Source organism: Ambystoma mexicanum, chromosome 11, assembly GCF_040938575.1.
Source record: "Ambystoma mexicanum isolate Mex_15411 chromosome 11, UKY_AmexF1_1, whole genome shotgun sequence".
NCBI lineage: Eukaryota > Metazoa > Chordata > Amphibia > Caudata > Ambystomatidae > Ambystoma > Ambystoma mexicanum.
The window spans coordinates 353,514,588-353,531,651 of record NC_090934.1 but is presented as its reverse complement, the minus strand read 5'-3'; the positions used below and the strand labels follow the sequence as shown (position 1 = coordinate 353,531,651).

The 17,064-nt window shown below is 44.8% G+C and overlaps 1 protein-coding gene across 2 annotated transcripts in view; it reads right to left on the bottom strand.

Annotated features, from left to right (window-relative positions):
- Positions 1-15,570, bottom strand: part of XKR8 (XK related 8) — a 245,027-nt gene extending 229,457 nt beyond the window's left edge. The window contains exon 1 of one of the 2 annotated variants that reach the window (XR_011279632.1): positions 14,767-15,570. Coding sequence is in view for 1 of the 2 variants with exons in the window: in XM_069623064.1 (XP_069479165.1) it covers positions 14,767-15,158 (392 nt within the window). In the remaining variant the exon portion in view is untranslated. The remainder of the gene's footprint in view (positions 1-14,766) is intronic. The other variant, XM_069623064.1, reaches the window with a different exon arrangement.
- Positions 15,571-17,064: the final 1,494 nt, after the last annotated feature.

Here is a 17,064-nt window from a genome sequence, read left to right as displayed (position 1 = left end):
TTGCTGGTGAAACTGCAAAATTCTCGGCTTGGAATAGCCATACAACGCTGCAGGACAACGCTGACTACTGGCCCTTTAACAAAGGAGGAGGTCCTTCCCTTTCAATCCAGGCACACGTGCAAAGTTTGAGGGACACGTTTTTGGTGTTTGGTGAGGGGTGAAGGAGTGGAAGTGGAGCGGGCTGCCCCTCTTCCCTCCCACATTGGAAAGAAGAACTGCTCCCTCCCGCTGTTGCTGAGCTACACAACGATGAGTCACTACAGTTGCCTTTATTTCTTTGTCTCTGACAAATATCACCTACAAATTGTTCTGCTAAATCACCAGAAGATTGCCTGAAGCACTTATTTTGCCTAGCGAACGCATGCCTGGTAAACTACTCTGCAGAGCAAGCAACTACAACCTGAGGAAAAATGCACCATACAAGAAGGACTCGGTGGACACTGCCACCAGAAGTAAAGCTAGTAAAACAAGCTCCCAGGTTACTAGCTCCCCTCGCAGAAATGGTGGGGGAAAGGATTAGTCTGCTGGCACTATGATATCCTTTTTGCAGGTTGAACCAGTGGCAATACATCCAACGGACTCATTGACCGAATGTATAAACCCCCTACCTTTGGTGCTTCTTTCTCCACTTCACTTCGGCTTAGTGGAAAAATCCTGCAAGAAGTTGCTAAAGTCATGCCAGCAAAAACAACAAGTGAGGACCCAGATAAAGAGCTAGATGCTCTGATCGATGCAATACAATCTAACAGCATACATCAAACTCCAGAGGAGATCAGCCTCGAATGTATCAGAAACATCAATCAAGAAAGTAATGTCTCAACAACTTATCTAACTAGGAAGCAGCGTAAACAAATAAAATGACGGAAGAGAACACAGTTAGAGGCAACTGAATCTCAAAGTCACCCTGGAACTGACTTGCAAATATCTATCAAGGAACAACCACAAAATGTAAGGAAGAATAATAAGAAAAACAAAAAGAAGAAGAAGAACATGACCGCAAAGGGGGCGATAACAAATTAGATAACTACGACACAGAAACCAAATGCAGTAGCAGATGAAGACTCAATAATATGTGATGAGGTTCTTGGGTTCGATGAAGTGGAAGACGTGTTACAATCTCCTTGTGGGGAGCTGGAAAATCCAGTAAGAACTGCTGAAGTACCTGTGCCCTGTGTAACCAGAATCTCGAAGGAAAATCCTACACCAAGCAAATATCCCATTTTCAAATGCAGCAATACCAGGGTAAGAGAGACTCCTGCTTATATATCAATAGATCAGAGTTATTGTCACTGACTCACAAAAGACTAAAGACTTTGAATTCTTTGAACCAATCAAAAACACGGTGCATCAAAGTAGTCGATTCCAGTGTACTACAGCTGGAACTGCCAACCTGATTAGAAGTCACAAAAACAGGTTCTTGGACCTAGGCTATGAGAGTACTGGTCCCTCTCCCTGTGTTACATCCCATTACCGCCGTTGGTCTTTGTGGCATCGCAGCAGAGTATGTCATTCTCTATTCCTGACCCCTCCTAAAATGGCCGCTGTTTGTACCTGCTTCGTTTCAGAGTTTGAGTCTGGATTCTCACGCACGACATGGACACCGGCAGAGGGTCACGTGTCAACATATAGTGGCAGCGGTTCCGCGGTCCGACGCGTCGCTACTCCACAGCAGGACACTCCGTAAATTTTCCGTTCCTAGGAGCCTTTCTCTTAACCAATTCTGCTCTTCTCTAATCTCTTCCTTGATTTATAGGTTCATTTATTCCCAGAGTTACACCCGCTCTCCCGCTAAGAACTACCATTACACATTGCATAGAAACGCCCCCATTTCTGGAACGGACTACCTTTCTCTTTGCCAAGACTCATCTTTTGAGGGCTTCAGTAAGGGGATCTTCATCCGTTCAGTCATTTCATTACTTTTCTGTCAGATCGGATACTAACCCTATTGTTTTCCGTAGAATCCTTACCTTATCTCAGATGCAATACAATCTAACAGCATACATCAAACTCCAGAGGAGATCAGCCTCGAATGTATCAGAAACATCAATCAAGAAAGTAATGTCTCAACAACTTATCTAACTAGGAAGCAGCGTAAACAAATAAAATGACGGAAGAGAACACAGTTAGAGGCAACTGAATCTCAAAGTCACCCTGGAACTGACTTGCAAATATTTATCAAGGAACAACCACAAAATGTAAGGAAGAATAATAAGAAAAACAAAAAGAAGAAGAAGAACATGACCGCAAAGGGGGCGATAACAAATTAGATAACTACGACACAGAAACCAAATGCAGTAGCAGATGAAGACTCAATAATATGTGATGAGGTTCTTGGGTTCGATGAAGTGGAAGACGTGTTACAATCTCCTTGTGGGGAGCTGGAAAATCCAGTAAGAACTGCTGAAGTACCTGTGCCCTGTGTAACCAGAATCTCGAAGGAAAATCCTACACCAAGCAAATATCCCATTTTCAAATGCAGCAATACCAGGGTAAGAGAGACTCCTGCTTATATATCAATAGATCAGAGTTATTGTCACTGACTCACAAAAGACTAAAGACTTTGAATTCTTTGAACCAATCAAAAACACGGTGCATCAAAGTAGTCGATTCCAGTGTACTACAGCTGGAACTGCCAACCTGATTAGAAGTCACAAAAACAGGTTCTTGGACCTAGGCTGAGAGTACTGGTCCCTCTCCCTGTGTTACATCCCATTACCGCCGTTGGTCTTTGTGGCATCGCAGCAGAGTATGTCATTCTCTATTCCTGACCCCTCCTAAAATGGCCGCTGTTTGTACCTGCTTCGTTTCAGAGTTTGAGTCTGGATTCTCACGCACGACATGGACACCGGCAGAGGGTCACGTGTCAACATATAGTGGCAGCGGTTCCGCGGTCCGACGCGTCGCTACTCCACAGCAGGACACTCCGTAAATTTTCCGTTCCTAGGAGCCTTTCTCTTTACTAATTCTGCTCTTCTCTAATCTCTTCCTTGATTTATAGGTTCATTTATTCCCAGAGTTACACCCGCTCTCCCGCTAAGAACTACCATTACACATTGCATAGAAACGCCCCCATTTCTGGAACGGACTACCTTTCTCTTTGCCAAGACTCATCTTTTGAGGGCTTCAGTAAGGGGATCTTCATCCGTTCAGTCATTTCATTACTTTTCTGTCAGATCGGATACTAACCCTATTGTTTTCCGTAGAATCCTTACCTTATCTCAGATGATCGAGTCCAGTTCTGATGCGTGACGTATCCATGCAGGTTTCCTGTTTACTTTTAACTCCAGCACTGACCACGTAGGTTTCGCTCCAATCCTTTCTTGATTTCCCGTACTTAGAATTTCCTGGCATCATACTCGCATCTCTTCCCCTTGCAGACAGGTATAAGACCCGCCACCGTGCAAACAGACAGCCTTCCTTTATGCTATACAGGCGGGTAGTTTTCAGGGTTTCACTTTCTACTACTCTACCTAGAAGTAACGTCTTTTCTCTCTTATTAGAAACATACCTAAGGAGTTTTTCGGGAGACTGTTGCTTCATTCACCCGTCATTGGATCTGAGAGACCACATAGACTCCTGACACAAAGCCTCTGAAGTGACTACACGCTGTGCCAAGCCTCCTCCTACATCAACCAGGGTTTTTTTCCCCAGAGGGTTTCCCTGGTGGTGTTGCTTCCCTCCGTTCCTGGTTCTTCGGACGAGAGGAGGTAAGATTCTCAGGGGGATTCTCAATTGCTTCTCGCTGCTCACTGCTGTCATCTGACCAGGTTAGTGGATTCTGCAGATTTCGTATTAAGGCATTCAGATCAATAGTCTACAGTTATTACACAAAGTTACAAACACCATAAAATCGGGTGCGGACTACATATGGGATAAACTGTTGCCTGGTAACAGGCAGGGTGGGAATGCCCAGTCCTCTAATACATTGCAAGAAAATATTATGGGAATCCTAAGCTGGCTGATCGAGAACAACTCCTGTAAACCTACGGTTAATAACTGAAATTGGAGGAGGGATGTGGTCTGAGCCAATGCGGTAAGACCTAGCTGCGTGGAGCTCCCTCCAAGATCTTGCTCCGATCCTTACAAGGGCAGCCAAGATAACACGATACAGCAAAGAAATACGCTCCTAAGCGGGGGAATGCAACGCCCGACTAACAAACCTTTTCCTGGAAGAAATCAGAATCAAGAAGCTGAATGAATTAGGATGTAACCGGCGTCCCCTTGCGTACCAAGATGGCGGCCGCAGCGAGGGGAAGAAAAGGACAATGAAGCTTCTAAATACTGCAGGCTTCGACCACCGACACGGATCCAGCTCACCCACGATCCGCTGGACGCATGTCTGTAGAGCACACCCTGACTGCCACCTGGACAGTGTTGATGCGACCTGCCGGCGGCCCTCACATGTAACGAGGGGTACGGACCGGGACTTGTGGCCCTACCCGGCAGAGCTGATCACAGTACACGCAACATCTGACAGGGCACTGCCAATGTGAAGTGCTGCCTGGGCTTCTCCATGGGAGCCAGTTGAAGTAACGCCCAATAGCCCAAGACTCTGGAGAACTACTCGGGGCACCATTTCCACTGCCTAACCCCGGGCTCACTGCTCCTCACCAAGCGGTAGGTGCCTCTTGCCGCTGCGGTATCCCAGTGCCCATAACTTGCGCACAAACACACCTGGCCCAAACAGGGACACCAGTCTTCCGCGAAACACGTCTTGCAGCTGGGCGAGGGAGGCCCAAGTGGATCTCCCCCCCAATCTCTCTACTTCCCCCTTTACTGGCTGGCTTCTGCGCACCGATCACCATTGCACACACAGAGTCGAACCACGACACCTCCCCGCTACTGGGGATAAAGAAAATAGGAATCAGATTATTGCAGCAGTAAACCAGACCCGCTTCAGAGGACTGTTGGCACTCGCAATCACCCAAAGCAGACTGCCAGAGGCGCGGGCAACTGCAATGGGCACAGACACACAGGCCACGAAACAATGAGTGCGTATCACCTGCACACCCAGTGACAATATCCTACCACTGAGCTAGCAATTTGCACGTGACTCTTTGACCCCCCTGGAGGGCAGGCACTAATCTGAGGAATCCCATTGCTTACATCCTGGTACTGTGCCCACCTGGAAACCTGCCTGAAGATAACTGCTAATAAACTGAGCCGGACTCCCTAGCTACACAAGAAGCATGATCATTACTACTCACTGTTGGTCTTCACCACACGTCCAAAAGTTATAAAAGGACTCCAGCCCGTGCTGGACCATATACCTGGTACACAATGGCCGGACCAGGCCTTTTAGGTTCGGGTTCTGCTGAACAACCCAGTGTTGTTGGGTACTATGTTCAAGGAAAGATTTGTTCAATCATCACAAACAATTGTTCCAAACATTTTAATACCAAAGAGAATAAGAGAATAATTTCCCTTCTTCAGGAGCAAGATATAATTTCATTTTCAGATTTCATAATGTACACACATTTCTATAAAAAAAATTCAAAATTTAGATGTTCGTCTGGATTTTTTTTTTACCCAATTGTTCACTCTTTACTGTAATAACCAAGTTCTCTTTATAGATTCCTTACCTAAAGTCATGCCTCTTGGAGATGGCAGACGACCATCTATGGTACTTCTATGAGTTTTATGGTCAATGTTTGGGAATCACCTATGGGTAATATGTTCAAGATATATCACTATTTATCACACATCTATCACTCTTTCAGTGGGAAAATACTCCTCTGCTCTAGTGATTATGTGCTATATATGTTTTAGTCTCTACACAGACATGTTACCTTAGTGGAGGTAGTATTCCGTCTACTGTGTTAGTCCATACTCGCTGGATGATAGGATGTTTTCTTGAATAGTGTTACACCAATGTGGTTTCCCATAAAGGATGTCACATATTAGCATCTGTTGGTATTTAGTATTTTCGTCAAAGGCTCACTTTTTTGAGTCCTTAATTCGTACTCACCAGAAAAAAAGGTTGTCAATATTCTTTGTCGCTGTATTAATGGCAAGGGATCAGGCATCGCCTTTTCTTGGTTCTAATGTATAATACTCTGCGAATAAAGATGAACGCAGGACGTTCTTCAGTGTGGATTCAATTTTCTATGATTGACACTGCTTATACTGACAATAAGTTATTTTAAACGTATGTATACTTACCATCTGTGTTTGGTGACAGTAATTCAAAATCCTATTTGGTTCCTTTATGATACGCTGCGTGTCCCTACGGGCAAACAAACGTATCGCGTTTAGCTAGGTGACCCGAATTGGTTCAAGAGTGTTTAGACATACGGTGGATAATTCCCTTCTATTCTGTGTCCTTACCGCTGTATTGTCAGAGTATGTCGGTCTTATCTACTGTGGCACCATTTTTCGAGACGGCAACAGACTCGCTGTGGTTTTTCTGTGTTATGAGCTGTTGCTAGGCAACAGAGTTCTTTTCTATTCGACGTGCGGACGTATTGCGTTCTGTAATGTTTGGTTTGTAAGGATAATTCAAATTGCATTTAAACCAACACTCTAGACAATGAGAGACCACTAACCTGCTTGTTCTGTGTCTCCTGATGCTATGAGAATCTACCCGACACCCCCTTGTTATCCTGAGGCTAACTCGGGTGCATCGTGATGTTACCAGGGAAATCCTTGTGGGGGGGGGGAACCCTGTGCAGCTCGGGAGCGTTGAATCGAAAGGTGTTTTGCGAAATCTCTGATTCGGGAAACACTTATCTTCCGGTCTGCAATGTGTCGCTGCAACAAAATTCACAGTGAAAACAGTTTGGCCAGCTGTCTCCTCCAGGTGGTAATATATAATACAATCATAAAGCAAATGGAGCTCTAGAGGCTAACATTCTTCATTGAAGAGGGCAACTTAAATAGCTAACTTTGCTATACAAGTGTTCAATTGATTAGCAAACCTACAGAATTGCATAGCAAATTGCTATGCGACATTGCTTATTTTATGCCTTGCTTTGTCACAGCTTCCGAGAGGCGGTAATATGCAGGACATAATGACAAGAAGAGAAATGTACTTGATCCATAAATTGGATTCATTGGAGCCCCGTGGGATGAATGAGGAATTTTCTTTAGCGTCCTTTCTCTAGAAATCAGACCGCGCCATTCTTAAGGGACACTAAGTTATATCAAATGATCTAATATAACTTGAATTGTAACCACAGAACACTGAGATCAAGCCATCCAAAGTGATAAGAAAAGAGGGAGATGATTTAGATTGAAATTGCAAATATGAAACACTGAGATCAAGCTATCCAAAGTGGTACACAAACAAATGCTTCAAGGTGCTAGAGCACACGAAGGTGTGACAGTTGTCGAAGTGTGGGTAGGGGAGGGATAGTGGCAGTGGTGTGGAACAGGGAGAAGTAGTTGAAGTGTAAAGTGGGGAAGGGTAGTAATTTTGTGGAAAGGGGTGAATAGTAGTGGTGTTGATAGGGGAGAGCTGCAGTAGCAAGGAGAGGGTGACTAGTAGTGGTGTTGAAAGGGGAGTAGTATTGGTGCTGAGAGTAGTAGTAGTGAGGAGAGGGGGTTTAGTGAAGAGAGGGGAGAGTAGTGCTGAGTAAGATCGACGGGTGGAGGTATTCCATAAAGACAGACAGGGAGAGAGAAACATCAGAGGGAACAAAGAGCGGGTATGAGGAAGAGGAAGGAGAGTCAGTGGGTAGAGTGTAGGAGGCGATAGGAAGAGGAATATCAAAGCGCTTGAGGACCAGAGAGGGTAAGATCTGAGTTTCTGGAAGGCACAAATCTTGAATCATACCTTTGGAGATCAAGTTACCCTGGGAACAAGATCCTTGCCAGTGGAAGGATAGAGAAGGTATTGGCCTTTAGGTCGTCACAAGAAGGCAGACAGCTTGTAGACAGTAGGGTTACCGATCTCTAAGGGTTAAGGAAAGTCTGGTTAGGGCAGGACTGCGCACTCATAGGTTAATGAGAGAGGGACAGTATTTAGAGCCTGTTTCAATCAATATCAAAATCAGTATCAAAATAAAAACCCTTGAACTGTCTCCGGCAGTTGGTGTGTTCTTGAGGCCATCTGTGACACTGAAGACAAACTATTTCTGTGCCATGTGTGAAGTGAATCAATAACTGAAGAGATCCATTTGGCTTCACCTGGTACGGGAAGACATACACAATCTAGACTTGTTAGTAGCCATCATACGCAAAGACGAAAAATATATGGCTGCCAGTGTCAGAGTAACAATGCAATTTCAACAGCAAGTGAACCCAGGCTACAATACAATTCATATTCTAAGGATTGCCCAAGAGACTGGCGACTAAATGGACAATGTTCATGTGTCAGTACATCATCTCACAACTAAGAGTTCAAGTTATATAAGGCTACAATTCCACCAGGCTACACAGGCACAATACAAGAAAAGGTCATATCTCCTCCTGAAAATCAAGAAATTGACAGAAATCATGAGTTTGCATTCTCTTACGCTGTGGTGTGGAGCAATCAATTGGGCCAATGGCCTGTGAATAAGCACTTTGCATTATGCAAAGGAAGACGAGAGACTTCCCACCTTTTGAAGTCTGAAACAAGCCCTTCCACAAGCTACTCATACACATACTGAGAACCTCTACCCCGTGACAGTCAAGTATACAAAAGCTGCAGCAAAGTTAAAACAGATTACCAATGTGTGCACAATGAAGTCAACAATGCAGACAGGGATCACTGATGCTTCCAAAATGTTTGTTGTTATACCAAAGAATGAACATGACAAACACACTTCAAGTTGTCCAGCAAAGAGGAAATCTTTTACATCCATGAAATAGAAGATTACACCACAAAGCAACCGGTCTGCACCCAGATATAGAACCAACTTTGACGAAGTGTGTTTGTCGGCCACAACTGGCACAAGGACATCTATTACCATGCTAAGAAAATACAAATTCAAAACAATTTCATCACAGCCTCACCAATCAACCACCAAAGTCAATACCTTTGACATGCCAATCCCCCTGCGATAGGATTTCACACCAACATGGACATGAAATCCAATCTACTTGTCCAACAGTGTTTGGGGCCATGACAGGCAGAACATGCTGCAGAGGCAGGAATAATTGCAAAAGTAAAGGGAACCAACGCCCTGGGTGTTCCCAATAGTAATAAGCCAATAAAACGAAGAGTGCATCTGCATAGACATGCACATCCCAAACGGAGCAATTCATTCACGGGGATCGTCACAACATCATGACCTCATTCCGCATCTGACAGGTGCCATCATGTTTGCAAAGCTCCATGTAAGTGCTGGTTATCATCAACTAAAGCTCAGCAAAGAGTCTTGGAAGATCACAACCTCTGACACAAGTCAGACTCAGACGAGACAAAACATGGTGGTTTGGGGGTTTCTTTCTGTCAACGCCTTACAAGATGTAATTGAACTACCTTCGGTGGACTTCAGGGAGTAATAAACATAAGAAACGACATATTGATGTACGCTTGCACAGAGGAGGAACACATTTTCCTCCAACACCTGTAAGATTGTGGGCTGACCCTGCCCAAAGAAAAATGTGTATTTCTCAAAGAAAAACTTGAACTTTTGAATTTGTCTGAAAGTGCATCATGACCAATCGAAAATATGTTGCAGGTATCAAAACTATCACAGAGCCACAAACGGTCTCGGAATCTAAAAGCTTTCTCAGAAATGTGTACTGCTGTGGTCATTCGCACCACAACTCACTACACTCATATAACAGCTAAGTAAGGGAAGTCACGAAAGGTTCCTCCACCTAGGACTGGATTGGAAAACATCAAAAAGTACTTCAATCAGTACAAGACGCACTCACTGAGAACTCCATATCATTTTTCGAAATGAAGAAAGACAATGAAATTTTCGTTGAAGTAAGTCAGTTTGGCCTAGGTGCAGTGGTCACACAATCCGACCACCAAGGAAGGACAGATACTGTGACCTTTGACAGCGGGGCTCGTATACCAAGAGAGCAAAGATACTCACAAATCGTACGTGGAGCCATCAGGTGTTCGCTATTTTTAACTTTTCCTTTATGTGAGCCATTTCAAAAGCTTAACCTACCATAAACCTTTTTGGCTCACGGCCATGCTGCTAGTCATGGCTACGGAAATACAGGAAGCCTCCAAGAGGAACATGTATTGAGGACTACAAAGGCAGTCCTTCTTAGTCACTTACGTTGGCTGAGATTGCTGAAATGACTGAACAGCACAACTGAGCACAGAAAGCTATATCAGTTCTAGGACAAGGCCAATGGAAAACTATCTTAAACACCAACAGATACCACACCCTGTGGGGAGCAATGAGCACTGCTCTATCTGCCCTCTGTGATGAAGGACTCGTACATAGAGGCACCATAATCACTCTCCTAGCACATGAAGCCCATCAAGGCATAGTTGCAATAAAGAAGAATCTCTGTGAAAAGATGTGATCTCCTGGAATTGATCAAATGACAGAAGGGCGAGTGAACTCTTGCATATCGTGCCATGCATCCAAGCCCAACAAGCTCAAGTCAATACGCAGCATGAGGGTGACTCCCCTTGGGAACATGTTTGTGCTGACTATTGCTCACTCCCAGGTGGGTTTATTTCCTTGTGCTTGTTGACGACCCATTCCAGATAATAAAGTAGAGGCTGTCAAGTCCAAAGAAGTTATTACAAAATTAGCAAAGATCATAGGTCAACAGTCTTTTGAAGTCTTGATTCACAGAAAATGTCAAGAGATTAAACATTGAACCTGTTTAAATGTCACCCTCTTGGCCTCGAGACAAGGGTGATGCTGAACAACAACCCTTAGCACCTTGACTGGGGGTGAACCATTAACAAGCATCAGGAGCTAGTGTTGACTCCCTAGGCCCACTGGCACCATACAAACTTACTCCCTGTGCTTGGGAATGTGGATCAAGGACCATTAGGACACAACTACTGTGAAAGACATTTCAAGCATAATGCTTCACATATAATATACAAAATGTATGGTGTGAATCTCATGTGGAAGTTAGGCTTGTGGAATGCTATGCTCTAGCTCCACATTCTCCGGAGGATGCACCCACTTACTTGGTGATGCCTCCCACCGAGGATCTTTTTTTTGCTCCTGCTCATCAAAGCTTTATTCCTATCCTCGCTGGTGAGACCATGAAAACAGAATCATAGGCCAAGGCAATATAGAACCCATTCCAGATTCAACACCAGAGATAGTGCAAGAGATCCCAGATCACATTGCAGAATTTGCAGACTGAAGCTGAGACTGCTCCAATGTCGCCAACAAGCAAATAGGATATCCCGATTTCTGTCCCACCTTAAGAATCAGCCTGCAACACCAGACTGGCTGAAAATGAACAGTATTACCTTGCTTGCCAAAAACAATTCCAATGTTGAAGAAATTAAAAGAAGTTTAGTCGATCTCAGCTCCATTTCAGCCCAGAGATGCTGACCCCCATGCACAGACAACTACACAGGTTGTAACATATTTGTAAAGCCCTGATAATAAAATGCTTGCACCTGCGCTGGAGCAGGAGAGGAAAAGCAGGAAGAGAATGTAATTATTGTCTTTGTGTAATCATTGCCATGTCTCGTGCACCCCACCAACAAATACCCAACATGGTATGCCTATATTGTTACTATTATTATAAAATATTGTTATAGTGCGAACCTAGCCGGGGAGCAATTCAGTGCTACACAGGTCATAGAGCAAAACAATGGTAGCTTAATCGGCTAACAGTTATGCATGGAAGTGCTAGCACTAATAATAAATAGATCATAAGGCTGCACTGAAATGCGATCCCTTCACCTTCCAATACTGACTGATTTCCTTTAGATGTGCTACAGTAATCTAGCTTCAGAGGTATTCGAGTGGGTCTACAGACCACTAGTGGTTAGGGGGGCTAAAATGTGCCGCATGTCTGGCTTTAAATTTAAAGGCTTAAATATTATAAAATTGTTTAAAAACACACACATTTAGTCCATGACATAATAGGACGAACACAGCAGCAGTTCCGCAATCTGTCTTTATTTAAGAGAAGAGACCCACTCCCCCTAGTAATGAGTGCCTAAGCATCCTGTCTAATACAACATTATTGTGTATGGAAACCCATTATAGAATTCTAATATTCAGTAAGCTTCAATTTCATATATTTTAAAATATATTGTGTTGTTTATTTCGTTAAATTATATTTTTTTTAACCAACAAGGGTGAAGCTTGTTTTACTCAAAATGTGCATTAAAAAGTGTTTAAAAAGACTATACTAGTCTGTAATTTGTTTCCGGTGCACATTCGGTTAGAACAGTAACGAGTGTCTACTGTTGTATTGGTTTGTTTGAGGAAAGCGTGACTGATGCAACAGAATGACGCACGTGTTTGTTAATGTGAACCAAATATCTCTACTACGACCAATGCAAATTGTATTGTGTACATACAGAATATTTATATTGTGTTGTATTGTTTGTTTGCGGTACCCCTAACAGATGTAACAGAATGATGCACGTGTTTGTAGTACGACCAATGCAAGTTGTATTGTGTACATACAGAATATTTATATTGTGTTGTATTGGTTTGTTTGAGGTACCCGTGACAGATGTAACAGAATGATGCACGTGTTTGTTAATCTGAACCAAATATCTCTACTACGACCAATGCAAATTGTATTGTGTACATACAGAATATTTATATCGTGTTGTATTGGTTTGTTTGAGGTACCCGTGACAGATGTAACAGAATGATGCACGTGTTTGTTAATCTGAACCAAATATCTATTCTACGACCAATACAAGTTGTATTGTATACATACAGAATATTTATAGAAAGTTTCACCTTTGTTTTTTCAAGAAAATATTTAAGAAAATAAACAACAAAATATTTTATGGCATATGTGAAATTCAACCTGGGTTTCCATGTGCAATCATTCTGTATTAGGAAGACTTAACCACAGGGGGTACACATGAAATAATTACTAGGCAGAGGTAAACATTTCATTTCACGAGCTTACTAGCCAGTTATAAAAATGCACTTACCCCCACAATTCCCTGCACACAATTCCCTGCACACCATTTCTTACTCATCAAGAGTCAATTGGGCCTCATTACGAGTCACCAGGTATGGAAATAACGGTGGCGGTAAACCCACCACCACCATTGTTTCCATACCGGGTGATATCGAGTCCTGCAGGCGGAGGATGTGTCATTCCCGCCAGGTCTGACCTGGCGGGTTTAACGCCGCCCGCCTGCAGGCGGACGTGGAAACACTGGCACCATCACGAGATGGTGCCAGTGTTTCCATGGTCCCCATTCCCATTGAGTCCTATAGGACTCAATGGGAATGGGGATTTACAGAATTCTGCCTCCGGAATTCCCGGGACACCGGGTTGTAATGCCCCGGTAATTCCAGGAATCATGGAGGCGGAATGGTAATACGAGTCCGGCGGTAACCGAACCGGAAAAACCGGCAGGGTACCGGCGGACTGGTAATGAGGACCAATTATCACTAGCCAAAGGAAAGTACCAAGTACACATTCCGTGGCCTGCTTCTCTTACAGCATAGGCACATGTCATGGTGCCATAATCTCAACTACGTAGCCATGCAACAATGCACCTAGGTTTTTTTAGAACATGCATCCTCTAGCAGTCTTGATGTCTTAGAAAGTTGTCACGTGTAGAAAGTTGCTGCAACAAAAAATGCCTGCCAGCACGTTGGAAATGTGGGGACTGGGGTACCTATTTCCATATGTGGTGGGAATGCTCCCTTGTTCGAGGTGGTGGTCCTGCTGGGGCGGGGGGGGGGGGGGGGGAGCGTCATGGGTGTTACCCCAGATCAAGATCGACAGCCAAACTAATCACACAACTTCTTCTAGCTGCAACAATTAGAACCGCCTGAACATGGAAGTCACCCGAAGGTCAACTGCTGACCTTATGGTGGATTAAGATGTGGGACATTCTAGTGGCTGAATATGTCACAGTGGCTAGAGAAGGGATCCTTCATGGGTTTATAGACATTTGGGCACCGATCTTGGAGAATGACCAAAACTTCCCAGCGCAAACGTGTAAACCGCTAATGGCGAGACAGTTCCTGAAAGATGGTTTAGGGCAGAGTCGCTGCCCCCACTGAGCCGGTCGAGACTCGTGAGAACATTTGAGGGAGGGAGGTGGTGAAAGATATGGGGGAGAGGGTGGACCTACCTGTGTTCACATTATGCATGTATGAATGCCATGTTCCTTTGCCAAAAGCTTTACTGTGCTGCAACCGTTTAAATAAATTTGTAAAAAAAAGCCAGCCCTTGCTCCCAATGTTGTTAGGTGCGCCCCAAAGAAATTCTGAGTTCTGGCCAAATAATACATTCTACCATTAACAATGTGATTCCACGATATATGCCAGCGCTGCCCCCGTTTAAATTAGGTGTGTGCTCAAGGAAAATTCAGAGTCCTATCCAATAATATATGATAGCATTACCACAGCAATTCATTTTCCAGCTGCTGGTGCTCAAAAACATCATAAAGCTCACGAGAAGAATATGCCAGCTTTTAAGGTAGGTGTGACCAAATAAAATTGAAATCATGTCCAAATAACGTATGCTAGTATCGACACTGTAAAACATGTTCGTGTGTCCTCGGCGTTAGATACACAGAGATGGGGGTGATAAACAGATGAATAAAGTGACTGATAGGGTGATTTTAGGTGGTGACTGAGTAGGAACGTGCGTGCAAGAGTATGAGACAGCAAAAGATCAAGTGGCATAAACTCCCATATTTAATGGCCAGGGAATGAAATCCCCTGTGCAGAACAGTACCTGAGAAGGAAGCCCAACTGACAGACATGTAGCAGCACCAGGCAGCGGGGGGCGGAGAGTAGCTTGTAAGAGATGAAGTCTGCCAGGGCCACCTCAGGTTTCTCTTCTTCCTCCTCCTCCTCCTCCTCTTCCTCCTCCCGAGAAACCGCTTCTTTTCCTTCATTTTGCTGCTGGCCGTCCACCCGATACCAGCCCCAGCTCAAGAGCTGCACCGAAGCCGAGGACAGACCAAACAGGCCCAGCACCAGCCCGCCCCAGTAGTAGTGTCCCCCCTTGAAGTACAGCGCGGCTACCCAGAAGTCGGCGGCCACGTCGCAAAGAAAAGCGACGGTTCCGAACAGTGACAGGCAGAGGTCCCGCAGCAGGAATTTCCCAGGCGGCCTGCCGCTCATTGTGCAAGGCAGGCTAAAAAGTAAAGGGACTGGCGGGCATTATCAGAAGGGCAAGGGGCGACCATGACGGAGTTCTGTGGAGGAGGGTTCAGAAGGGCACGGCGGCGCAGCGGCCATGGCGCAGCTTGGAGAGCCGAGGTGGGTTCAGGGGAACGCATGCGGTGGGGTGGCCGTGGCACAACTCAGACCGCCTTCAGCAGACAATTCTGGCGCCTTTTCCGTCCCGTCCGCTGAAGGCGACTCGCAGTGGCTGCATGAAATCCGAGTCGCGGCGAAGAGGCTAGTTTCCTGACAGGCCCGTTACTTGACGCCCCCAGCACCTCTCGCACTTCCTCGGCCTCTGCGTATCACGGAGCTTGGTGTCTCAGACAAGGCGGGGATATTGGCATACGGGGCGAGGGCACCAGCTCCTCCTCAGTTGTGTGCGAGGGTGAATCACCGGCTCCACCTCACGGTATCTAGGTTAATAACTGCGACTCCGCCTCGGGACCAGTGCAAATAACCTGCACCGTCACAGAATTAACTTGGACGCCAGGGAAGTCACTGGGTGCGACCCTTGGAAGTTTAGTGGGTGTTGGCAAATCGCGAGACAGGTGCATTATCCCAGGGTTAGTAATTTTCATTGCAAATACCCTAACGAATGATGCAAACAGGGTCTTGGATTCAAAATTGCAATACGCTGGACAGCGTTGGCTGAGAGTGTCATAAAAATGTGACATACATTGTGATAATGGTATAGTTTGACATTCTGATGACCATTATTTGAGGGGTTGTGTCACCTCTATAAAATTAGCCCAGTTTATTTGTATTTGTTTATTATGTGTATCGCTCACCGAACCCTGAGGTAACTGGACGCTTGAGAAACTTTGAGTTACATACATGCATATGAAGCTATAAACAGTGACAAGTACAAACAGGTTTGGCAACCCTGGTTACAGTTGGGTCAGGCAATCATAGGTAATTGTGCAGAGTCTTGACAAGAGGAGACCCGGAACTGATGGGAAGACATCAGGAGGCACTTGTGAAGTCTCCTAATAGAAATACATCACAGAAGAGTACAGTACAGTAGTTGCTAGAGTGGAAGTGCTATGACATAGGTTGATGTGGAGGTTTTCATAATTAGTGTAATGGCTTATTAATGAGCCAGTTTTTGATTTTGGCTTTGAAGGTGAGGAAGGAGGGTTCCAGTTTATGTTGGATAGGAATAGAGTTCCATCGTATGGCCGCTTGGACAGGAAAGCTAGCTCCTCCAGCTGTCTTTAGGTTGTACCTTGGTACTACCAACTTGAGTGAGTGAGTTGATCAGGTGGTATGTGAGGCTTGGTGTTTGCATATTTTGTCGGGCAGGTATTTTGGGGCTGTATTCGAGAGGCATTTATGGGTAATAGCCATGGTGCGTATTCTGATTCTATCACAAATAGGCAACCAATTGACGTTATGTCTGAGCGTGGAGATTTGGCTAGATCTGGGTAATCTAAGTGCTGCTCTCAATGAGTTATTCTGCAGAACCTGCAGTCTGTTTAGGTTGGATTCAGAAGAGCCTAAGAAGAGTGTGTTACAGTAGTCTAGTTTGGACAACGCAAGAGCCCTTGCTAGAGTGAGACAACTGTTTGTCGACAAGTATGATTTGCAGCTATAGATCAATTTATTGGTGTAGGCTGTGGATGACACCAGACTGCTGACTTGTTTTTTAAGGGATAACGTTAGTTCAAGGTAGACCCCTAGGGCCTCATTACGACCCTGGCGCTCCCATAATGAAGGGTGCCGGTACAGGAGTGCCTATTACGAGGTTCCCTTTGCGGAACCCGGAACAGACGTCTGGTAAAACCAGACGTCCTTTCCGGGTCCCATGAGGGGAAGACGGAGCTAACAACAGGCCATTTATAATGTGTTCGTTATTAAATCC